Genomic DNA, 26,918 nt, shown 5'->3' with positions numbered 1-26,918 from the left:
TTTGACTGTAACAGGTACTAATGGTTAGAGAGTTTTTTTAAGGTGACTACATTATAAAAGTTCAATTATGCACAAAAATAAACACATGGAATTAAAAAATACTTACAATAAGACCAGGTAAAGGATTTGATGTCAGTAAACAATGTTCAAGCCATTCAAAATCTTCATACTGTCTTTGTACTACATAACTAACATCACCATTCTTCTAAAAGGAAAAGAGAACCTATATGTAATATTAATACTGTCTTTGCACCACATAACTAACATCATCATTCTTCTAAAAGAAAAAAAAAAAGCACCTTTATATAATATTAAATATACCGTAATTTCCGGAAGAACGGAAGAAACGCCGCAGCGTTTAGGTGTTTAAAACTTAAATTTTCAGTGGGTGTGGCGTTTATACCCATGCGGCGTTTAGGTGCACTAAAAATAAAATAGTCCCTATGATGGTCATTGTACATAGTTTGGATGGCCTTGTCATTGTGCATAGACTGGTGCTGTTCCCACACAAAAGACCACTCAGTTGCTTTTTGCGAACATTATTTTGTTTACATTCTTTCCCTTGAACGGACTTACATGCCTTATTCACCCTAAACGAGACCTCAGAACAATAACATTCTTTCCCTTTTCAAATCAACATTCTCATCAGTTTGAATAGTCTCTCTCCTCTGCCATTCTATGAATCTTCCAGGACCCATCCTCTCCCCTCCCCTGCCTTTTCTGCAATTTTTTTCAAAGGCGGACACGACTCCACCTGCCTCGCAATAACGAACTCTGACGTATTTCCCTTTCAGCATGAATGGATTTTTCTTGGCATTCTGCCAGATACAGATCCCATCAGTTTGGGTACAAGTACTTGTTGAATAGTTTTTAAGTAAGAAGGGAGTAGAAAATTTTTGAAAATGTCTCTAAACGGCACAGAAGCTATACTGCTGGTTTTAAGCTTAATGTAATCTCACGTGCTGAACAAATTGGAAATCGAACAGCAGCTTGAGAGTTTGAAGTGGACGACAGATGTATTCAACGTTGGAGAACTGAAAAAGAACTTCTTAAAAATATGCCACAACAGAAACGAGCCAAAAGAAGTGGTAATGTAAGGTGGCCAAATCTAGAGGACGACCTTGCAAACTGGATAAAGAAGCAACGAGGAAAGGGAATGGCAATTTCGACTGTAAAAATTCGCTTACAAGCAAAATTTATAGCAAAACGAATGAACATAAATGATTTCAAACGAGGTGTAGCAGATTTATGAAAAGAAAAAATATTTCTGTGCGTACTAGAACAACAGTTGGGTAACAATTACCGATGGACCGGCAGGATAAAAAGTCATCTTTTCTAAAATATGTGACAGCTATTATTGACAAAAAAAAAAAAAAAAAAAAAATTCTTCAGTCACAGATAATAAATATGGATGAAACGCCGTTAGCTTTCGACTCTCCTGCAAACAGAACTGTTGATGAAACTGGTGCAAAAACTGTATCTATGTTTAGAACGGGGCATGAAAGAACGTCATTTACATGTGTGTTAGCTTGTGTCGCAAACGGTGACAAGCTAAAGCCGATGATCATTTTTAAACGAAAGACTATTCCGAAGGAAGGTTTTCCTAATGACGTAATTATTTGTGCAAACGAGAATGGCTAGATGTGCGAAACAATCATGCATGAGTGGCTACAAAAAGTTTGGCAGTGTCGTATGGGATCTTTTTTCCAACCAAAGGGGTTATTGATAATGGATTCCATTTCTTTGAGTCAGTGAAAACCAGATGTCAAAAATTGTCTACGACCGAAGCAATAATTCCTGGTGGTTTGACAAAAATCTCACAACCGTTATATTTGTCAGATAATAAATACTTCAAAGCTGAAGTCCGAATGGGTGGGAGTGTTGGATTAGTGAAGGATTGCATACGTAAACCAAAAGCGGTAAAATGCGTAGAGCATCTTATGAAGAAATTACAAAGTGGGCAGGAAGTGCGTGGAAATCGGTAGAAACATCGCCAATAATAGCAGTGTTCAAAGAAGCTGAAATTATATCCTTAGGTAAAAAGACTGTAAACCAAGAGGATGAATGTGACGATCTGGAAGACTTGGACTTATATCAGGATTTACTAAATCTTTTTAATTCAGATAATGAAGAATCAGATTTTGATGGCTTCATATGATGTATAGTTTGCTGTAATTCGTAAGTAAAATTTAAAATTTCCTTTTGTCATCCAAATTTAATATTTCGCTGTTGAGACATTTTTTATAATATTGTCTGAGTATTACAAATATGGACTTCTTTAGTGGGTAAATAAAAGTATATACGTGAACGTAAATATATTTTCCACATTTCTTACCTTTAATTTATTTTTCAGTTATGGTTTCATTTCATGCATTTTTCTTAACTGGTATGTCATATATCAGGACTTAGGTCGAGTTTTTACATCTATATGGCCCACGACGATCTCTCGCGCGCAATTTAATCTATTGCGGCGTTTCTGTGTAATTTAAATTTTTTCCCCGCCATTTTTCTCGAGTGCGCGTTTACGCTGATGCGGCCTTTCTTCCGGAAATTACGGTAAATTGAAGTCTTATAATTTTTAACAGCATTTGACCAACAGCATATATAATTAACAATATTTTTTTTTTAATTCGGAATCCTCATCAAGGCATTGGCCAGAGTACATGAATGATATACTGCAAATAGCTGACACTATTTATGATATGATAACAATACTTCCATTTAAACAAGGATACATATCAAAATCGTAAAAACAACCTTGTACAGTCAAAAGTCGTTAATCCGGACTCGTCGGGACTTCGGTGATTCCGGATTATTGATTTTTCCGGATTATAGATCATCAGTTTAAATCTGGTAAGATGGCATGCAGAAATTACAAAATTAAAAATATGAAACAGTAATTTATGAAATAAAGAACAATTATACTCTAAAGGGTATCAAAATTTACAAAAAGAAAGAGCTTAATATTTATTTATTTACTTTATTAAACATTTCTTTCAATGTAAGTTGCTTCGTTTCATGTGATAATACTTTCTCTTTAATTCTATTAAACAGACATAATTTCTTGTTTAGTTACAAAGTTCCACTGTTGAAGTCCTATAATTGCTGTGTTGAGAATATCGACTAATTTGTCAATCGAAATGTTTTCATTTTCAATAACCTGTGGGTCACTTTCTTCACTATCGGAAGCGAATTATAATGATGAGGAACTTGATTTAAATCATATCAAAGACGGAGTACATCGAGATGAAATACTACAATTAGTAAGGAATTATAAACCAAATAAAATAAAAACATCTGCCCTGAAGATAAGGATAGTGCTGACAGATCAACTTCCAATCCGCTGCGTGAAATTGATAAACAGATTTCGGATTTCAAAACATACTTTCGCTTTGTAGATACAAATTACATATTAGTAAATATATATCGGAAATTCTATTTGACATAATCGAAAGTTCAAGCTTACTTTTATGAAATTGCTCTAACAGTCCGCAAAAAATAATAAGCCGGATCCAATTCGAAGATTACGGAACAACGCAATCTGCAACATTAACTGAATTAAATAATTTTTGCTTAGATTATACCGTCTGTTACACATTAAACGTGCATGTGCAAAAACATATTCGCAGCCGTAAAGGTCTTACGTGCACTCGTAAACGCCTGTGCGCATGCGTGAACGCGATGCATGCTCAGAAAGTTTGTAGCTTTGAGGTGCGGATTATAGATCATTCCGGATTATGGGTGTCCGAATTAACGACTTTTGACTGTATTTAGCGTAAGTATATTGAAACACTCAATAGATTTCGAGGGCAGCTAAAGGTCCCTCCTCATCAGGAGAAATACATAGTAATAATTTTTGCGAAACTCCACTGTTTTGCAAACGTTGCAAAGATGTCTTTATTACACCTTTGCAGATGATGTTTATGTTGAATAGACGTCATTATTGCATTTTTCTCACATTATATTTTGGTTGTGAAAGCATCGTATCATGACGTCTTAACGACGCCTAAATTCTCGCAAAATTCAACCTTTTTGCAACAGTTGTGAAAATGTTATGACGTCCTTGTGTTACATATTGATTTATGCAGAAAAATAAGCTTAATAATTAATGCATTTTTCTTCTTTTTTTAAAATTTTAAATTCCTTGTATTTTTCTAAAGTTTAAATATTTTATCATTTTGTGAAAACCAGAAGATAATACATTTTTTTCTCTTTAGACTAAATATGTATAATTAATAATAGCCTTAATTATTTTCAGTACTTTAAACTATATTTTTTAATTAACTTAAATTAAGTACAGATTATTTAAGTGGTGTTGGTGTATTTAACTACGGCAAAGCACACTAGGGCTATCTGCCTAAGGGAAGGGTTGTCTTCGTGGAGGACTTTCTAAGGGAAACTGGCTCGTATACACGTTACACATGGGGAAAACCAATGCAGCCAGCCCGTTCGCGGGATTCGAACCGAATTACCAGTGTTCAGCGACTTTACTGCTCGGCCGCTGGTAGGCCCAGATTATTTAAGATTTCGTCATTTTTTATTTGATACTTTAGTATGTAAGTGAGATTAATTATGAAAGTGGTTATTATAAATATATAACAATAATAGTAGGTTTTTAAGTAAAGAAAACTCAATCAGCCACAAATAAAAGTAAAGCTATATATGTGGGTAAAGAATTTTCTGATTATAACAGCATTATCACATTTATTTCTGTTAAATCTCGGAGACAATGAAAATTGCCCGTCATGATAAATTAGGAAGCGTAAGCTAACATAATCAGTATTTTACCTGAATTTAAGTATAAATTTATTCGCGTTTCATAGTAAAAAATATAACCATTAACTTCTATATTTCCGAGATATGCAAATGAAAGACTGTATAAAGTAGTTAATATATGCGATCAAAAATATTTCATACAAAAATATACCTAAATCTAATAACCAAAAAAAACTTCCCATATTCATATCTAAAATGAAATAATAACTTAACAAACAACATACATGACAGTACTATTTCAGAAAAAACATGAACTAGCAGTGTTTGAAAGTATAAATAGCAGAAGGAAGGTAATAGAACTAAAATTTCTTATTAATTAAAATATATTTGCGCTTTTTAAATAGCAAGCATTTAAAAGTGCAAGAATTATGGATTGCAGTATTTACTAGTAATGCTGATGTTTCTTAACACCATTTCTTTCGATCATATGTAAATGTATTTACTTACCAGTAGTTTCTACATTTTAGAATAGTGGTAGATTACAATGATCATTTCATACACTTTTTATATTCAATAACTTTTCTTTTGAATAATTAAAATAATATAGTACACGATAGTAAGCTAAGTATGTTAAAGCAAGCTCTTCGTTAAATAGCACACGGTGAAATATTGTTTCTATTTATTATGAATTTCTTTGTTATCACAAGCACATAAAATGTAAGCGAAGAATATACTTAAATTATTAATATACTATACTTAAATGACTTACTTAATATACTTATTTAAATATAATGAATATACTATACTTAAATTTAATAAAGAACAAAACTTATTTCCAACATTCATTTATTGAGATAATCTAATAGACATACATAACGGCAATATTTTAAAAAATGCAAATTACACAGTGTTTGGAAGAATAGCTACCAAATGACAAGTAATAAAATTGAAATTTGCAATCAATAAAAATTAATGGAAAACGACAAAGTTAATGGATTTGATATTTAATGTTTTTTAATATTACCCACTTAAATATCGCATAATTATAGATTATAAAATTTCATAGTAATCCTAATGCTTTCTTCACACTATTTTTTCGATTATATGCGGAAAGTCTAAGCACCAACCTGTTCGTTTAATACGAGTGATATACGATATAGCACTTAGGACGTTACAACCGAATTCGTGTATCCAAATATTGCACCGCTGGGTCAGTTTAATCACCGCAAACATAAAACACCAAAACAGAACACTATTTCACTGTATGAAAGATTTTAGCATGTTGCATTGTAGAGCAGATATTCGCATTTACCACGATGATTTCTCCTCAATTCAAAATAAACTGCCATCATTATATTCTTGTCCATCGATCTCTTGCTGTATTGAAACTCTCCAATATTTAATTCCGATGGTGAATTACAAAACCGTGAAGAAAATATTTCTGAAAATAAGATGGAGTCTGAAATTATTGCACTGTTAACTAACTTGTTTGAATTTGGCAGCTAGCCAAAGCAGGCAATCCTCGAGCTCAGATGGTCGTTTATATAATTATCCAGTAAATAATATGCACATGGAATGTCAATCACTCGAACAGCAGTTAAGTCTAACCTTTTCAGAGATTTATACAACTGCATTAAACCTTTCGACGGTTCTTCTGATAATTTAATAGAATCTTTTTTTTAAATGACCTAGAAGAAATATTTCAACTGAATAGAATTTCAAACAATGCTCCCAAGATTATATTTACAAAAAATATTTATTGGGCTCGATAAAACATTTGTAATGTCAATGCCGCCAAATCCTGAGTGTACCGTAATACTAGGAATACTAGGATACCAAGCATTTTTTAATGCACGGGGAAAATGTAAAATCATAACACACAGTTCATCAGAATTTTTATAGATTATGAATTTTGTATTTTTGTTCACAGTCTCTCTAATTTTGATGTCAACATTTATTAGTAATTTATCAAATCCATTAATTTTGTCGTTTTCCATTAATTTTTCCGTTCTGCTTCTCCTAACCGTCGGCGAGTTTTCCGTCATATATATTGGACACCCATTAAATATGGATGGATATGCATCGTCTTTTAACATTGACCTTTCCTCGGAATTCTTAAAATCGCCCCATTTTTATTCGTCAATGGGGATAAAAACTTCACGCTCAATCATATCTTAACAAAAATTGTACTTTTTGTTCTGTACGCAGTAAAATGTTTCATATTGTGTCAGCATATTAATTCAAATTAATTCATCCTTACTTCAAAAATAATAAATAATTATTTAAATATAATGAATATACTATACTTAAATTTAATAAAAAACAAAACCTAATTTCCAACATTCATTTATTGAGATAATCTAATAGACATACATAACGGCAATATTTTAAAAAACGCGAATTACACAGTGTTTGGAAGAATAGCTACCAAACGACAAGTAATAAAATTGAAATTTGCAATCAATAAAAATTAATGGAAAACGACAAAATTAATGGATTTGATATTTAGTGTTTTTTAATATTACCCACTTAAATATCGCATAATTATAGATTATAAAATTTCATAGTAATCCTAATGCTTTCTTCACACTATTTTTTCGATTATATGCGGAAAGTCTAAGCACCAACCTGTTCGTCAATTAAGTCATGTTTCAGCAGTGAAATAATTGCTAACATGTGATTTGCATTGATTTTGGAAATATGATTTTTTCCAAAATCCATTTAATATATAAAATAACTTAATAACTAACTTTATAGATTAGTTTCATTTTTAAGTATTTTAATATAATATTTATAAAAATTATTTTAAGTATTAATTATTTTAACAAATTTTAAACAATAATTTAGCATGTATTTTTAGTACTAATTAAATTTAATAAATCAAAAATATTCATATTAAATTTATATTTCATTACATGAATCTACCTTAAATTGATATATTTAGATGAAATAAAGTAAGACGCTCAGGCTCCAATAATCACTCTCTGCTTCGCCATTGAAGCCAACTCCCCCACATCAACATTATTTTTTTTAACAGTAACGATAACAGCGCCATCTGGCTTCAGAGGGACGTAACACTCCGGATTGAAATTACAAAATTTCAAGAAATTATACAAACATTCTTAAACAAAGTTAATATACTTATAAACAACATAATATACTATTACTACAACTACAGCTATTACAATACTATAACAATACAATACATATGCAAAAATATCATTTCAGTTTTCTATCGGATGAACGGCGATCTTTGTTATCGCTCTTTTTAATTCTCCTGATTTTGTTTTGATTTTAACCGTTCTTACTTTATTGTCAGATCCATGATAGACTTTAATAACCCGACCTAATATCCATTTGCAAATTGGCAGATAATCCTCCTTGACGAGTACCATTGTACCAACAGAAATATTGTCCTTCTCTATCATCCATTTGTTTCTTTGCTGCAGAGTTCCTAAATAGTCATTTGACCATTTCTTCCAGATAATCTGAACTACTTTCGTTGTTCTCTGCCATCGGCTTAACCGATTTTCATTTACGTCTATTATCATTGGCTCCGGAATCATCTGTATTGATCTCCCTATTAAGAAATGACTTGGGGTCAAAACATCATAACAATCAAAATCATTGGAAATAGGTGTAAGAGGTCTCAAATTTAGTATTCCCTCTACCTGCACAATTATAGTTTCAAACTCCTCATATGTAAAACGCATAATTTCCTATCGTTCTCTTTAAATGATACTTTACGGACTTTACACCGGCTTCCCATAACCTTCCGAAATGAGGGAACTTGGGAGGTATAAAGTTCCAGTCTATTCTTTCGTACGTGAAATATGAAGTTTTTATCAGGAAAATTAATTTCATTGTAAAATTTCTTCAACAGAGAATTTGCTCCTAAAAAATTAGGGGCATTATCAGTGAATATTTTTGCACATTTGCCACATCTGGCCATGAAACGCTTAAGAGTGGCAATTAAAGCACTAGAAGTTAAATCTGACAAAGGCTCAAGATGAATAGCTCGTGTTACAAAACATATACATACACAAATGTAAATTTTATTTAGCACGCCCTTTCTCTGATGCTTGTAAGTCACATAAAAGGGACCGCATAGATCCAAACCTGAAACACTAAATGGGGGTGATCTATTAACTGTCTTGTATGGTAAATTGCCCATAATCTGTGAAGTCAAAATCGGTTTGCATTTAAAGCATGTAACACAAAGATGTACTGTTTTTCGCGCCAAGTCTCTACCACCTAATGGCCAAAATTTTAAACGTACTGCATTCAATAATCCTTGTGGGCCAACATGCAACAATCTTCTGTGCACACTAGAAAAATAAATCTTACTTAGCTTAGAATTTTTTTGAAGGATTGCAGGATATTTCTGAGAAAATGGTAAAGAAGCTTTTTCAAGACGGCCACCAACACGAATTATTCCTTTACGATCAACAAAGGGATGTAAATTTTTTAAGTTACCTGCTATGTCCTTTTTACAAAATAGAACCCTCTGCTCATGCTTAATAAACATTTCCTTAGCTATTCTTACCTCCTCTAGTTGAAGAGGGCCTACCTTTCTCGATCCACCTTTCCTGCAATTACAAATAAACCTAAAAATATAAGAAAGAACATTAACCATTCTATAATAATTGTTACTAATATTCAAGAGTTCATCTAAAACGTTAGAGTTCATGTCAATCAACATAGTTCTCTCAGAAATGTCATTAATGTCACTCAAACTTTTGCTTTCTTGCACAAAGGATTCCCTTTCACTTGGTGTTAGGTTCTCAACCTCTGGAACTGTTGGTTGTAAGCACTTGTAGGGAAGATGCAGCTCTGTAAAAAATTCTGCACAAGTCCACCACTTAGAATTGTTCACTAGAAAAGAGGCACTAACTCCACGTGTTAGAAGATCGGCTGGATTGTCCTTGGTTGAACAATAAAACCACGAATCTGGATTAGTTAACTTCTGAATCTCATCAATGCGATTTTGAATGAAAGACTTCCATCTTCTGCTTGATCCTTTAATCCAATACAGTGTAACTTTAGAATCACTCCAAAAAAAAAAGATATTAGATGAACCTTTACGATCTAAAACTTTTTTAACTTCCGTTCCCAATCTTGCAGCAATCAGTGCACCCAGCAATTCAAGTCGAGGCAAGGAAACTTTTTTGACAGGTGAAACTCTGCTCTTGGAAGCCAGCAAATTCACAGAAATTTTTCTTGATTCTGTACCTTTACGTAAACGGCTGCACCATACAACCTTTGACTTGCGTCAGAAAAAACATGGATCTCTATATTTTCATCACATGAATCCAAAGCAAATCTTGGAACACTAATGTTACTAAGTTCTGAAAGCTCGCTACACCACTGAGACCACTCGTCGTTCAAATCAGAAGGAAGCTCTTCATCCCATGGTAATTTACGTAACCATAGCTTTTGTAGTAAAAGTTTTATTCTAACAGTGAATGGTGTGATGAGTCCAAGAGAATCATATATTTTTCCAGCTGTTTGCAGGATGAAGCGTTTGGTACTTTTTTTTCTCCTCGAAATTTCCGTCAAACAAGAAGTCTCTATACTCAAACTATCTTCCTGAATGTTCCATTGAATTCCTAATACCTTTAGTATGTCCTTTGAGCTTAGCGGATGAATGTCAAAATTTTCTTCTTCCCATATTTTAGCTAAATGACTATCATTCGTCACCCATTTGTGTAGATTCATCCCAGCTCCACGCATAATTTCCTTTGCTTCCCTTGAAGTTTTTAAGGCTTCTGATACATCATCTGCTCCTGTAACAAGATCATCAACATACATACATGTATCAAGAATTTGAAAGGTATCGGGATACAGATTTCTGTACTTTTGGATATGCAGCTTTATAGTTGCCGCTAACAAAAAAGGACTGGAATTAACACCAAAGAGCACACGCTTAAATCTATACACCTCTAGCTGATCCTCGGTATTCTGCAAAGGTGTATCAATATTCTTAACAAATAAAAATCTAACTGCATCTCGATCTTTCTCAGCTAACACGTTCTGTAAAAATGCTTTTTCGATATCTCCTAATATTGCAACTTTATTAAGACTAAAATATATCACCAAGTGAAATATATTTTGATTCAGATTAATACCTGGCCACAAACAATCATTCATGGACAGACTACCTATTTCATGTGAGCTCGCATCAAATACAATACGCATTTTTGTCGTAATGCTTTCTTCTCTATAAACTGCCTGATGCGGCATATAAAAAACTGGCTTGTTTACTGGTTTTGTAGAATCTAATACTCTTTCTATTATCCCTTGATTTAGGTACTCTTCTAAAGTTTCTCTATATTTTAAGTATAATGCATTATCATGCTGCATTTTCCTCATCAGGATCTTTATTCTTCTTTCTGCGACACCAAAATTGTCACCTAAATGTTCCCAACTTTTCTTCCAAGGCAGGTTAACAATATACCGACCATCTTTGAAACTAACAGTTTTGTTGAATATCTCTAATGCTTTATCTTCATCATAAGAACTGGGATCATCTCTAATACCAATTGATTCCAAATCAAAAAACTTCTTCAACTGTGCTTCGACATTGTCATAAATTAACCCACAATGCATTAATTGTTTCTCATGTGGTAAATCTTCAATGCTACCACTTACCAAATACCAAATGATGAATTTTGTAACACTAAATTTGTATTTGGTACATATTTGCCCGGATCTTATCAAATCGAAAAATATTTCAGATCCTAGAAGTAACTGAATTTTACACGGTTTGTGAAAGTCTGGATCAGCTAACGTAACTCCTTGTGGAATCTCAATATTACAGACATCAATTTGTCTAGAAGGCATCAAATGAGTAATTTTCGGAATTACGAAAAAATCTAGTTTACGACTGTATGTGTTTCCTCTATTTAAAATAACCGCACTTATTTTTGATTTCACCGTTGTTGAAATCTCAGATAAACATCCTACTGATACGTTTACATTTCCTCTTTCCAAATGAAGCTTCTCAGCTAATTCCGATAAACAAAGATGAATCATACTTCCACTGTCAAGCCAAGTTCTGGCTGGAAATATTTCTCCTTCATTTCCCTTAACATAAACAATCGCTGTCGATAGTAGGATATTAACTGCATTAAAATTTTTATTTACATTAGCTGTCATAAGACACTCGTTATCCTTATTTATAAATGGCTCTGTGTGAGCATTGTTCAGTTTCGCTACTTCCGTAGACGAACTGGCATCTGACTTTTGATCCGACAGAGAGGCGATTTCGCAACTGTCTCTATTTTGGGAAATCGAAACTTTTTCTCGCTCATAACACAGTAACGAATAGTGCTTTTTTCTGCATAGCCTACAAGAGTAATTTGAAGGGCAATTTCTCACTCCATGATTTCCAAAACAGCAGAAACATAAGTTGTGCTTTTTAACATACTCGACTCTTTCCTTTAAGCTGAAATTTTGAAATTTAGGGCATTTAAATAATTTATGTTCCACATTACACAGTTTACAAATTAAGGCTCGTTTCTCAGTCACACACGTAACCATTAAAGAAACCTTTGGTCAACTTACTGAAACTTTTGATTTAGACATTACTGGAATTCTAGAAGCGTTTAATGTCCTCGCGTGATCCTTTAGAAATTCTAATAACTCTGTAATGTTCGGTATTCTTTCTTTCATTAAATTCCTTTCCCACCATAACTTAGTATTCTGATAAAGTTTCTGGCTAAGAATAAAAGCAAATATAGCAGATGAAACCCCATCTAACTTTTCTTCTAAACATTCTAACGATCTTACAACTTCACTCATGACATCAATTAAATTTAGAACCGCAGAAGCTGACTCGTTTTGAATAACGGGAATACTCATAAATCTTTTAAGATGAGCATACACTTGTTCTCTAGCATTCGAGTATCTTTCTTCAAGGAGAGACCACGCTAACTTATAATTATTATCCGTTATAGCTATCGTTTGGATAATTCTAAAAGCATCTCCTTTCAGTACTGATTTCAAATACTGCAATTTTACAGCATCTGATAAATTTGGGTTTTGATCAATACTCGATTTTAAAATATAATTAAAGGAAAGCCAAGAATGCATTTCTCCTGAAAATATTGGTAATGAAATCTTAGGTAAATGAACAACAGTATTTTCAGAAATTACTGCATTTTCTACTTTATTTTCTTTAACAACGTTCAACAATCTATTATTTATTTCAAATTTTATATCAATAATACTACTATTGATTTCATCTTGCTCACTGAAGACTTTTTTGATATTTTCTTCACTACTTAAATTGATAATAGAATCAGAAACATTATCGAATTCATTTTGCAGATTGTTAAATTTAGTTTTTAACAATTCTAAATCACTAACACTTAAATCTGGCTCACAAAGTTTCTTTTGCAACTTCGATAAGATAGTTTTTTGAGTTATCTTTTTAGTGAGAACATCTTTCAGTTTTGTAGCCATTTTCGCTACACTTATCAATAACAAATTATCACACAAACTTAATTCAGAATTTACTAAATGCAACAGTTAATATCGAATAGTTTCAAGGGTTTTTTTACTTACCCCTTTCTTTCAGCAACTGGCTATAATCCACAAACACAAATTCCATTGAAACAAAATGGCAAACTCACTGTTTTGCACTAGATTATTTACTTAGCTGATATCTCTCCGGTTCGAAGGACCACTCAAATGGTCCGGCGAATTCTAAATGGACTGTAACTTTTAATTAACTAATTAACAAACTACTCTGTAACATATCTTTATTATACTAATTTTTAGAAGACGCTCAGGCTCCCACAATCACTCTCTGCTTCGCCATTGAAGCCAACACCCCCACATCAACATTATTTTTTTAACACAAACAATAGCAGCGCCATCTGGCTTCAGAGGGACGTAACAATCTGTAGCTAGATGTAATCACCATTTAGATTACATGAAAAAATAATGAAATTAACTTACATTACTTGATTCTGGTCTGCATTAAAATAATGCCACTTATAGGAATTTTAAAATTTTAAATGTATTAATTTTACTCCCCCCATTTTAGTTTTACACCTTTATGTCCTGATGGAAATCTCATTAAAATGTTAAAAAATATCTTGTAACTTCAATTCTCAGAATACATTGCCACATCAAAAATGCTTCAAAACCAAACAAGGAAAAATGTCAATTAAGCTACAAATATAAAACTTTATACGAGGCATGACACACACACACACGCCAAAAAAAAAAAAAAAAAAAAAAAAAAAAAAGAGAAAGAAAGAAACTAAGCATATAGCTTGAAAAAAGAGTGGAGTTTGAAACAACTGCTTGGAACTGTAATGATTGAGATGGTCCCCAGTGGTCAGACTGTTAATCAACACTATTACACTGAAGTACTAAAATGACTTAATGAAAAAAATTAAGGAAAAAAGGCTCACAATCATGGAGTGATGAATGCCTGTTGAACGGGGACAACGCATCTGCTCACATAGCCCTATCTGTCAAGCAGTTTTTGACCAGCAAAAACATTATTGTTATGGGGCATCCTTCTTATCCATCTGTTTTGGCTCCAACATTCTTTTTATTTCCTAAGGTTAAACCTTGCTTAAAGAAAACCCATTTTACTTCAGTCAAAGAGGTTCAGGCAAAAACAGAGAATCTCATGATGGGCATTCCAAAAACCTCTTCTAAAATTTGTTACCAGCAAAGGCAGAACTCAATGCAGAAGTATGCGAGTGCTGAAGGGAACTACTTTGAAGATGATAATGTCACGGAAAACTGATTCTGATAAGTACAATGATTTAAACACCTCGTACATAACACATTAACAATTTATAATCAAACTAACTTAAAATAATGAATAATTACTTTTATTGACTTAATGGTGTACTTTACAATATCCCCATCTTTCTCAACAGTGCCTGAAAACTTAACAGAAAACAAAGGTTCAAATGGCTCTGGAGGCACTGGGGAAGAACATGTTGAAAAGCCAGAGACTGTTTCCAGAGTTGGAGAATTAGGTTCAGAAAATGAATTTGGATCATCATTTTTGCAATGGTTTACCGAGCTAGGATCATTTTCCTCCATTTTCACCTGAAAATAAGAGACTTAAAAATAAATATTGATTTTATACACAAAGGTAAAAGTGTTTTTAGTAAAACAAGCACATAATAATTACAATACTCACTTTACAAGTACACAGTACATCCATGCTTTAAGACAATACGATTTAAAATTATTAACACTGATTCAGGAATTAGGTCAAAATGAGGCAAAATAAAATTACACTCTGGTGCATTCAACAAAAAAGTTCTCAAGCACAATGTCTGGTTCCCTGCTGAATATAATTCAAATAATAAATTATTTGACCAATACATATTATCAATAAATACTACTGAAAAATATTCCAGTAAGAGTCATGCGAGATGTGAAAAGATCATTCAATATTTTTTCAGAGACGATAAGGGATATATTTAAAATTGCCTCAGTGATGGGGAAAAACCAATGGTAAACCATCGTACATAAAGCCTTTGAATGCTGAAGAGAGATTTTCTTTGGGATAATAAAACTTAACCATAGAAAAAGAATTAATTCAAATTATACTTATATTTGTTGAATAATCTCATTACATATTAGGTCAGCACTTCATTGAATATGATGAAATTAAGCATTGCTAAGACTCGTTTAAAATAGTCTTTAAATATTAGGAATAATGTATTGTATGTAAATTTAGCCTCTTTAATAATTGTTGAATATTTCGATATTATTTTGTGTACATACTAGAAGGTTAAATTATTTCATCATGGGGGAGGATGGTATAATTGAAAATTAATGAAAATCTCGAGGTATAAATAGTAAAATTTGGCGAATATTTCACAGCCGAGGATTTTCACTACCAAGGAATCTTTCAGACAATGGCACATTATGTTGTATTTATTTTCAAAGAGTGTTAACAGAACTGTTACAAGAGATTTCTGCACACAGTGCTTTAATTTATCATTAAATAAATATGTTTTAAGGTGCATGTATGAAAAAATTTGGAAACTCGTGCCTCATAGTTCTACACATTTTTTGCTGTCACATGGAAGATTTATTTAAGAATTCATTTTATTTAACAGGATAAAACCTGCATATATCACTTTCAATTAAAACATAATTTTACAATTTCATAATGAGCAATTATATAATCACATACAAAATTTGTGACAGTAACTGAATATGGGTACCTACGACTGAACAGACCCAAGGTCAAAATGCGACATGAGTTTTTTTTTTTTTAGCTTTCAGTCTTTTAAACTGACTTATAACTAGTGACTATAGCTAGAGAGGGCCTAGGAGTAGACATCTGTACCCAGGAGCAGCATCCAAAAGGCTTATTTATGTGTTAGATGCTGGTTATTTGAAGTATGCTGTTTATTTTAGGCTTTACATCGTAAAATGGCTGTACGTGATAAGATTAATCTGAAGTTTCTGTACAATTTCGAATGAAAGGGACAAATGCATTAATTGACTGGTATGTAAATGCAGATTTAAATGGCTTCATTCACCTCTTGGTAAATTACGCAGTGAAATTTAAGGATCCGGAAGCCGGAGCTCATATTAACACTATTGAAGGTACGCAGAGTGTAATAAAAAGGAATTTCCTAAAGAAATGCCACCGACAGTACAGCACTATGGAGGATATTTTCTATTGTAACTTTTGTGAACTGATGTGGCGACGGCAGTATACAGATAATTTTAGAAAGTCTTTGGATGCCGTTACGGAATTTTGTTTGCCACAGACTGAAGACATGGAAATTTCTAAATAAGGTAAGTTGATATTTCCTTTTTTACTGCATAGATGAGATAGCATACATTTAATTTTTTATGTAATTTCATTGTTGAATTTAAAATGCAGTTTATTGAGATTATATATTTTTTGTTTTAATTATGTTTTGAATGCCATTTTATGGGGAAGGCATTGAACATAAACAGGAATCATGCCTGCAAATCACCAAGAGGTACCCTGAAATATATTTTTACTAATGTTTTCCACTCTTGACTAACAAGACAGAAATGCAAAATCTTCAGTTTTTCACTGAAAACCATAGCTATGGCTTGTGACATATTTTTTAGCACTTTGGTCTATTTCTTAAATGAATTTTCATTATTTTGAAAATGAATATATGCACTTTCAAATTTAATTTAAATTCATGAAAAAGGTCTCTGAATAAATAATACACATTATTCTTATTCATACAATAATAATACACATTTATTCTGAATAAATAACATAATTAAGTTAACATCTTAATTTTTTTCACCATTTAGAACAATTCTGTATTAAATTTTTAGTATTAAACACAATCTCATGTTTCTATTTCTCTGTTTCAAGGTATGACAGAAACAGCATCTGTATAACAATATATTATGCAGTTTTAAAATCTTTTGGCATGAAAGCAGGTCATAAAGTTTTTGGGAATCAAATAACAATTCCCCTCATCTCTAAGTAACTTAGAACTGGAAAGCCATTCTCAGGTGATTGTGTATCCTAACCATTAGGAGCCTCCAAAACATTTGTGATGCAGTGAAAGATTTCAATGAGCATCCAAACATTCACAAAAGGCAAGCCTTTTGCAAGTTTATTTGTGAAACTATCTGAGAAATAATTGCGTTTCATTGAGCTTACATAGCTTTCACCGTTTATAAAAAAATAAATACTTCATAAATACATATCCATTTCAAGCTGCTGAAAATATATTTACGTGTGTTTGCGCATGGGGAGGTTTACTGGATTATTTATTATTAGTGAGGACGACTGTGCATGGAAATTAAAGGATATTTTATACAAGTATGATTCCTTTAAAATCAATATTGGAAAAATTTTACACTTTAATTAATTTATTTATTTACTCTTTTAGGGGAGAATGTCCACGTCTGTTTGTTATTTATATGAAATTGTAATATGTTCAAGCACTTTTATTGGCAACCAAACATAGTGGTTTAAAATGAAGCAAAGGAACCCTCATAAGATTCTCTACTTTGTACTGTCATTCAGATATCCCAAGGGTTCCAGAAGTAAGGAAGTCAATGGGACATCTGCACGACTACTTTTAAATCATGACGCTTTCAAGATCCTCATCACCAACTGCCTAAAGTGTCATTAACGCTTTGAACCAAGTTCCTCTTGACCACCAAGAAGCATCGTAACACTTATGAAGTAGGTTTTCTTGATCGCCTAAACCTGGTCATGCCACTCAGAGGGTTAAGAATTTAAAGAAAGCTGTATTTTTACCTATTCAACATAATAAATTATACCACACTAAAAAAAAGGATATAATAAATGATTTAGTGGTAAAAATATATTTCAGGGTAACCTTTGGCGAAAATTGGCGATTTTTGCGCTATTCCTGTTTACGCCCAACAACAGCAAAATGGCGTCCAAAACATAATTAAAACAAAAAATATATAATCTCAATAAACTGCATTTCAAATCAAACAGAGAAATAACATAAAAATGGAATTACGAGTTATGTAATCTGCGCAATACAAAAAGGAAATATCGACTTATTTAAAAATTTCCATTTCTTCAGTATGCGAGATACACTTTTGTAGATAGACCTTTCGTAATCATAAATGATTAATCTTTGGATTACAGTAACTTGGCGATTTTTTGGCAAAAATTTAGCGACCAACCCTGCTACAGCAACCTGCTAGTTTTTGTTTGGATGCCATTTTGTTTTCACAAAGTAAAGGCTTTTTCTTTAACTCAACATTTTTTTTCCAACAATCCGCTAGCCGAATCACACTTATGCTAGAACTTTTATGGAACAAAAGTCCTTAATCATGACGAAGATTAGGTACGAAATTCGGAGAAAGTGCAGAATCGCAAACTGCTTGCCGCGTTTTTAAGAATTGCACATATACACGGTAACCATGTACACGTCGACCTATTTTCACTTAAAAAAACATCCCATAATTGCACAAAAATTGCATTGCACACACTCTTGACTTTATCCATGTACACTGCTAAAGTCCTAGCTGGTAACCTTTATCGCCTTACCAAAATGTCGCCAAACTACCTGTTACCATATTCCAAAGATTAGCCTCATAAATTTCTTAACTCTCCAAGTAGTCTGTTGTAAATGTTTAAAAATCTTTCTCCCGATAGACATGAAGAATCACATACAAAATAATCAGTACCACTTCCTCATGGCTTTTTTAGAAACACACAAATAGTAATATAGCTATTACAAGACATAGTTCACGAAACATAAAAGTTATTGGCTTCATACAACCTGTGAAATTTGATTTCACAGGTTGCATGAAGTAATAAGCCTGTAAGTTGTATGAAGCTTTACTATGACTGGTGATTTCTTACATTAGGTTGGCATAAAGCTGAATATTTAAAACTTTTTGAGAAAATCCTTATACCAGTTTCTGTGATGCAGCAATAGTGGTTACCTAGCAATAGAGATTTGGCTTATGTTAGTTATGATCCTAAAGCTTTATCTAATTGGTTCCTTTGAAAATTTTAAGGTTTTGAAGCCAAATGCTTTGGTGCTTTGAAGGGTTAAATTTATATGCAATCTCATACAGACTGCATTTACAATATAATACATATTATCTTGAAATTTCAAGAGCAAATTCTTATGCAAAAATCACAAGGAGCTGAAATTAATAACTTCATAAACTTAAAGCCCTTTAAATTAATAAAGTAAAATTATAAATACATTTTAAATTTAATTTCAAATTAATTTTTTTATCAAGTTTCCAAAATTATAGCAACATGTCAAAAATGCTTAAATGCTTTTTAAACTTTCATTTATTTATTTATTTTAACATTTAATCTCAATCCAAATGTAAATATGGAAATAACATCAAATGAAAAAAAAGTTAAAAAATAGTAAATGTGAAAAATTAGGAACAGTATCTATGTTGTATCCCACTATACAATCCATAATGCACAAATCAAAAAATACAAATACCTAAATTCAAAACAACCCAATCATGAATATTACTGGAGATTGAAAATCTAAATCTTCAGAACATTAGTAAGAATGACTATAATTCAAATAAAAGTGAATTGTTGTAATAAAATAATTGCACTGACATATCATTACAAAAAATTTTCACTGTCATATCACAAAACAGAAATTCTGAGGTGGTTAGGAAAAATCCAAAAACTATAAAAAATCATATTAAAGACTGTATACTTTTTCATTTGAAACTATTGCATAAACTGTTTATTTCTTTTCTCAATTGAACACATCTCAATTATTTTATAATTTCAAACACCATGAAGATATTCAGAATAAATATGAAAAAATATAACATACATTTTAAAAAAATTATACGGATTAGATGACTGAAAAATAACTTCAACATGAAAATCTGTAAGTGGGTTATTTTTTTAGTTTAGGAATGCATTGCTAAAGTGAACTTTCATACTATAATTATTATTGTTATACATAACCTAAGTAAAATGTGCTTCAAACTGATTCATTTCCAAAGAATTCTACGGTCATAAAGGACAAATATTAATGTTTTTTTCTTTTAAAGAAATTATTGCAATGATTTTTTTTAATGGGTGGTCCGATTCAGTTTTCTTCAGCTTTCCTTTCATTTTAAATCAGAGAAATTCCAGTTTATAATACTATATAAAAAGTTACGAAAATAAAATCATTACATTAAGATTAATAGAATACTTAATTCCCAACAGTGCAAAAACTGAAATCCAAAAGAAAAATATAAATTACATAATTTGTTAATACATTTTAATAATGTAAAGAGCAATTAAAAAAACAAAGACAAAATGTTTTAAAGATAAAAGATAAAAATGCTCAAGATAAAACAAATTTAAATAATTCCAATATTTTCAAAAAGGTCTCATTGATGGTTAAAAAGTTGCAGGAATATTTATTTCCGAAAAAAAGTTTAACACACACTTGCCTTTTAGTTAATAACAGATAATTCACAACATAAACAATTTTCATACTACGTAACGGTGTCTTAATTAGATTAAACAACAAAGTAAATCAAATACCAATATATACTTTTTAGGGATGTTTTATTAACTCATTGTCGAAAACTAAGAAAAATTTGTGAAACAGAAAACACTCCGATATCAGGAGGCGGTTCTCACAAAATACATCGCTGCATCTGCTTCTTACTTGCGGTCTTCTTACTGCCGAGAGGTCATTAGGGTCTGTTCGTAAGCTATGATAAAAACGTAACTTAATTGTATCGCATTTTTTGTTTATGATAAAATGATTTTTCTTAATATTATTATTTTTAATTCAATTTTAAATAAGTCATTGCTTTAGGTATTAAATAAATTTAATTAAAAGCTGAAATCAAACGTGCAGATGTGAACTGTAATGTGTACCGTAAATGTGAAATATACGCAGCATGATGTTAAATTAAATAAAGAATAATATATTCTTTGCTTTAAATACATAACACTTATTATTTCTGATAAAGCATTTCAAAGGGCTGCTATTTCATTAAATGTTTTATGTGGAAGAAGTCTAATGGAAACAGAACGTGCAGAAAATCGAAAAATAACAACGCGCGTTTTTTGAGTTTCCAGTTATGATGAAGTTTTTCTTGAAACTGCATTAGATATTCTGATGAGTGTATCTGAGTTTTCAACGTATTATTATGTTATGCAAGAAAAACGTATTGTTATGTTATGCAAGATTTAACGATAACTATATTTTTCAATGAAATGTCTCAAAATGAATTTAAGGTAACAACTGCAACAAAATAGTGCGATTAATAAATATTTGTATTTGTGCTAATCATATAATTGAATACATTTCTCTACTATTTGTCTTTGTTTATTTTCCAACTTTACTTTGGAAATTTTATGTTAATATAACGCAAAATGTTATTTAAATAGGGTTGTGGATATACTGAACTTTTTTCTACAAATAACAAATTGCTTGTTGAAAGCTGGAAGACAGATGTTGGTGTGAAAAAAGTAAGAATAATATGCCTGTACTCTTAAAAAAAATGCTTTTCATTCATGCTAAATTCATAACTTTTTAATATGATTTTTTTAACTATATGTGTCATAGGGGAAGCATTTTAAACAATGAAATTATAAAAGTGTGCAGTAATGCAGAAAAAGCAAAGTAATTAAAAATATATATTCGTATTCAGTTTATAATTTTAAATATTCAATGCATAATTCATAGTAATTAGGATTTCAATAAATAATGACATTCGACGTAAAAATTATTTACAGATTTTTCATTTATGTATTATGCAACATAAGAATTTAGGTTAAATCAAAAGCTATTAAGAATCACTATTTGAAAACATCAACAATGTATGATTAGTTTTCTTTCACTTTAAAAAATGGAAAAAAAAACCTTTTGAGCAAATTCTTAATAACTTTGAAATGTTCCTTAGTAGCACTGGTTATTAGTCACTTCAACATCAGTGAATTCCTATTACTGCAAATATATTATATATATCAGCTTTACATATTATAGATTTTCATTAAAACTGTTATCTTCATTTTTATTGCATGCTTTGAAATATATTTGCATAATAGTCTGTTAAAATTACATGATTGTGGGATGATAAATGAAAACTGGAACATAAATCTATATTTAACCAATGCATGCCTCATTTGTTTTAAGTCAGAAACAAACTCTGGATTTTAAGATTACTTTTATATCCAAGTTTTATCTGTATCACGGAGTTGTGATCTGTATACTACCCCTTCTATCATGGTTCCTATTTTATGAACAAAGAGGCCAAGAGGAAGATGCAAGTAAAAGGACCAGCCAGGGGCAAAAAAGACACTTTTTCTCCCTCCTTGCTGTTCTTTTTACTTGTGAGTGGGATAATAATTATTTCCATATAGGAGATAAATACTGAAACTTTCTTCCCTTGTCATCCCGCATATGTTATCAAAAGAACCATGGGCACAGTGCAAATAAAAGAAATTGTTAAAAAAATAGTAGAAATTAATAACTTTCACTAGCAGAAATATTTGATCTTTTCTGATTATATGCACTCCAGTGAAAAGTCATGAAATCATTGCCAACTTTGTGAATTGATGAAAAATTTTTGCTTGGCTAGCTTTTGGCTCTTAGGTCTAGAAAATGATCATTAACTATAAAAAGTGTCTATAAATGTGTACTCAAATATGTTAGAAATTCTAGTATATTGAAATTGTGGATGCTGATAATCAGAAAGTACTTAAAAGATAATGCTGTCTGTCAGTCGACTGTCCATCTGGCTACCAGGGCATACTAAGCATTTTGAGACTCAGTGTTATCTCTTGGGTTTTAAATTCTACTGTCCAGTGCCTCCCTAAATTCTAAAATTTTCTCACCTATAAATTTTACTGTTCAGTTCCTCTTCCAAATTCTAAAAGTTTTGCTGTATCTAAATTCAGTTACACTGGCTTTTGGGGCAGCCTTGTTGGCGACATGGTGTTGCCAAAAAAGCAGCGTTCCAGCTTTAACTTCCAATTCACCCCTGTGACATTGCATCAGAAAAATGGTGCCCATCCTGTCATATTATTACTTTTTTGTGAGGCCAAATCAAAATTTACAAAAACAAAAAGCTCATTATTAATTTATTTGCTTCTATAAACATTTCTTTCAATGTAAGTTATGCAAGTTACTTCATTTTTTTTATACTAATACCTTCGCTTTAATTCTATAGATAGGCATAATTTTTTGGGTTGATTTTTACTGTATAGTATCCCTTGGTTTCTGTCTGAAAAAAATCAAGTGGTAATCTGGAAGCCCGCTTCGTGAAATAGGTTTTTAGGTAATCCTAATATTGATAATGTTCACAAAAATTAGCCTTGGGGAAAAATTTTTTTTTTCTTTTAGTTTTTGTCATTAAAAAGGTTATTTCTGCGAATATCGCCAAATGTGTTGTGATAAATTTAGATTTTTGCTATTTTTTGTAATAGTAACCATTTTGTATGGATCCATCCGGGTTGGGTTTTCAGTTGCTGTGTTTGCTTGGATGTGCATAGTATGGTCTTGGATTTTGAATTTGCTAGTATTTTGCTGTGGGTACCATCATTTGAATATGTCTGAGGTGGGTAAGAGGATGAATGTTGATTAACAGCGGATGAGCCGAAACTACCAAAAATTTAATTGCTTACGAGGAGGATGGAGGAGATGATGGTGGGAAGTGTGAACATACGAATGTGAAGATTTGTTAAAAAATTGACGTTTTATTTATTTATTCATCTCTGCATGTTAATTTTTGTTAAAAGATTTGTTGTTTAATGTTTTTATGTTAGGAAATATGTATTTTTGGTTATTTATTACTCTCTGTTTGTCTGTATTTTTGGTTATTTGTTCATCTCTGTGTGTTAAGAGACACCGGCGATTTTTTTATAGTTAACATGATAGTTTTAACTTTGTTTTAGCTTCCTGATTTTGTTTAAGTGAAAATAGATTGATGTGTACATGGACAAAGTTAAAGCAGTGTGCAATTCTCTGACTTTTTAAGTTAAAATAGGTCAATGTGTACGTGGACACTAAGTTTGTGTAAGTTTTTGACTTTTTGTTTAATTTTGTGTAGCGGGTGGTGCACAGGGGCGCAGCTAGAGGGGGGCAAGGGCGCAGAATCCAAGGGGCGCCAAACTGATGTTACGACATTTTAGAATTAAATGTTTTCCATCCTTGGCAAGCAGTAGGGGGCACGAAATCTTCAGTTGTCCCTGGGCGCTCAAAACCCTAGCTACAACTCTGGTGGTGCATTGCCTCGATTTTGTGTATTGATCTTGCCATCAAAAAAGAAACGATTCACCAGGGAATACAATAGAGTAAATTTTAACCATTTCCTGTTCTTCTACAAAGTTCCATTGTTCCAGTTCTGTAACCTGCCGTGTTAAGAATTCCAACTAAATTGCCAATTAAAATGTTTTTGTTCTCAACAACCTGTCACTGTAACTTTTTGCACTATTGGTAGTGATACTTGTGCTTGCTAAGCATTCAACTGACCCTCTTTCCAATATTTTCTATATTGGAACCATATGACAGATTTAACCATCAGTTAGTGACCTGATCACTGCGGCATTGTCACTGCAATGAAAAGCTTCTGTCATATCATCTTCATTTATTACCAATTCTCCAGATTTCTACACAAAATCCACTAATTGGGAAATGTTGCTTTTTGTTTGCGATATCAGAAAATCTACAAAGTCGTGGTATCATCAGAAAGCTTAACTAGCATCTACTATACTCTATTGGTGACATGTCATGAGATGGCAACTAAAGACATGTTGTTCCGCTAACTTTTTGTCTTGCTTCTGTCACATGCTGACGAAGTTAAGCTGCACTTATATTAATTTATTTATTGATTTAATTACACCTATTCCCCACACATTCTTAAGGCTTATCTGAATAAATAAAATAAAAAATAAATTCCTACTTGTACTTAAGGACATAGCTAGGCATTTGACTGCCCAGTGCAGTCTGCATGTCCTAAATTCTGTCACCAAGCTGCCTTCCTAAATCCTAAAAATTTTGCAGCCCAGTGTCTTTTCTAACTTCTAAAGATATTGCCATCCCTTAATTTTGTTTCTTGGTGCTTCTCTAAATTCTAAAATTTTTACTTGAACTAAATTCTGCTGCCTGGTGTGGTCGCAATAGACCTGGTGCCTGTTTTGGGCTTATCTGAATAACAAATCAGGTATTCTCAATTCACACAAAACTAAATGTAATCTTGGGACTTAGGTATTAATGTAGCCACCTTTGTGCAATTTGGTGATTTTTTTACAGGTGAAAAGGTAATACTACTAGTTACTTATCAGGTGCAAGTTCGTGAATTTGTTGCCTTTTCGTAGAAAGATTCCCAAACTATCAATTTATCATAAGTCAGTGAACATTATCAACATATGAAAAGAAAACAGCAATTTAAAAACAAATATAAATCATTAAATAAGGATTACATGGCATGTTAAAGAAATTAAATATTTATGTTCTTCTTCAAATCTTTCTATAATTTTTTTGTGCTATTCTTCTCTTGAAATACACAGTGATCTGTTTTTGCTTAAAAAAATCAGACTCAGCTTCATGGAATCCTCAGCAAAAGTGGTTACTGGGGAAACGCATTTCCTTATTTTTCACTTTAGAAAATTATTAGCGAAATTCAGTATTCCTGCAAAAGTTTTACCATATTTTCTTCTATTTCTGGCAAATAAGCTTATATTTTAAAACTATTAGGATTTGTTCATGATAACTTTTGAAACTTGGAATACAACAAATAAAGAATGCATATGAAAATTGCTTGACTGGAGGATTATTATGAGCATTGTTGCTAGAGTTTGGCACATTCTGAAAATTTGGTAATTTCTGCTTTAATAGGCAAGTACAGTAATGTTTTGGCCTATGAGTATCATTTATAAAATCTTTTTTTTTTTTTTTTTTCATATGGAAAGAAATTTGTAGACAGACAGACAAAGTAGACAGATGTCTTGTTTTGCACCCACTAAGTCTTTCTTCACCGATAAGCAAAAAATCAAGCATAGGTGCGAAGGAAAGGTATATAGAAAGGGGGGCAATTTCGTATTTGAGTAGAGTAAAAAGGAACTTCGTACATTTTGTATGAGTTCAAAAGGCCAGGAAGAAAAGATGGGACAAAATAAAATTTAGAATAAATGGCCCAAAAATAATAGAGGGGGAAAAAAAAAGGGCCTATAGAAAGAAAAGGAAAAGAAGTAGAAAATTTCCTAAAATACGATTGTGTCCATGAGTGTAGTTAAAAGGAGAAGAAGCTGTCTACATTTACAATAAATCAGTGTTTCCCAACCTTTTTTGTGCTATGTCCCACCTAATCCTCTCTAAACTTTTTAAGCTCCCCCTAGCATATACATAGTTTTTAATATTTAAAAATTGAAATTTTCACGAAAGAAACTTGAATGATAGCTTTTAGGAAGAAATGACTACGAAATTTTGTGAACAAACACAGTAAGTGAACTTTCAAAACATGGAGAACTGAAATTTAAGAAAAAACTCATTTTAGTGAAAGTTTTTTTATTTTAAGTATTAGTAATTTTTGTTATTTAAATTTAGCGAGTTCCTTGCACTTGATACTTGCTGCAAAGAAATTTTATGTCAGATTCCAATTTAGATAATTGAATCTCAAGTCTCTCGGTTTCATTATATCCAACCGATTTTTTTTTTAGCAGCAAATCATTTATGGCACTAAATCCTCATTCAGAAAAATATGAAGATGGAAACTGTAAA

General features: G+C 31.8%; 1 protein-coding gene across 5 annotated transcripts in view; it reads right to left on the bottom strand.

The window, feature by feature from the left end:
• Nucleotides 1-20,870, bottom strand: part of LOC118189900 (sorting nexin-32-like) — a 124,816-nt gene extending 103,946 nt beyond the window's left edge. The window contains exons 1-3 of one of the 5 annotated variants that reach the window (XM_035360606.1): nt 20,739-20,870; nt 14,572-14,796; nt 107-205 (exon numbers count right to left, since the gene is read on the bottom strand). In XM_035360606.1, coding sequence (XP_035216497.1) covers nt 107-205; nt 14,572-14,790 — 318 coding nt within the window. In that variant the 5' untranslated portion in view covers nt 14,791-14,796; nt 20,739-20,870. Of the gene's footprint in view, nt 1-106; nt 206-14,571; nt 14,797-20,634 lie in introns of those variants that run through there. The other 4 variants (XM_035360607.2, XM_035360605.2, XR_004758335.2 and 1 more) reach the window with 4 other exon arrangements.
• Between the last annotated feature and the right edge of the window lie 6,048 nt (nt 20,871-26,918).

Source organism: Stegodyphus dumicola, chromosome 3 (assembly GCF_044657685.1).
Source record: "Stegodyphus dumicola isolate Sdum_Otavi_A_Nest chromosome 3, ASM4465768v1".
In the NCBI taxonomy this organism is placed as follows: domain Eukaryota; kingdom Metazoa; phylum Arthropoda; class Arachnida; order Araneae; family Eresidae; genus Stegodyphus; species Stegodyphus dumicola.
This window is presented reverse-complemented; position numbering and strand designations above follow the sequence as displayed.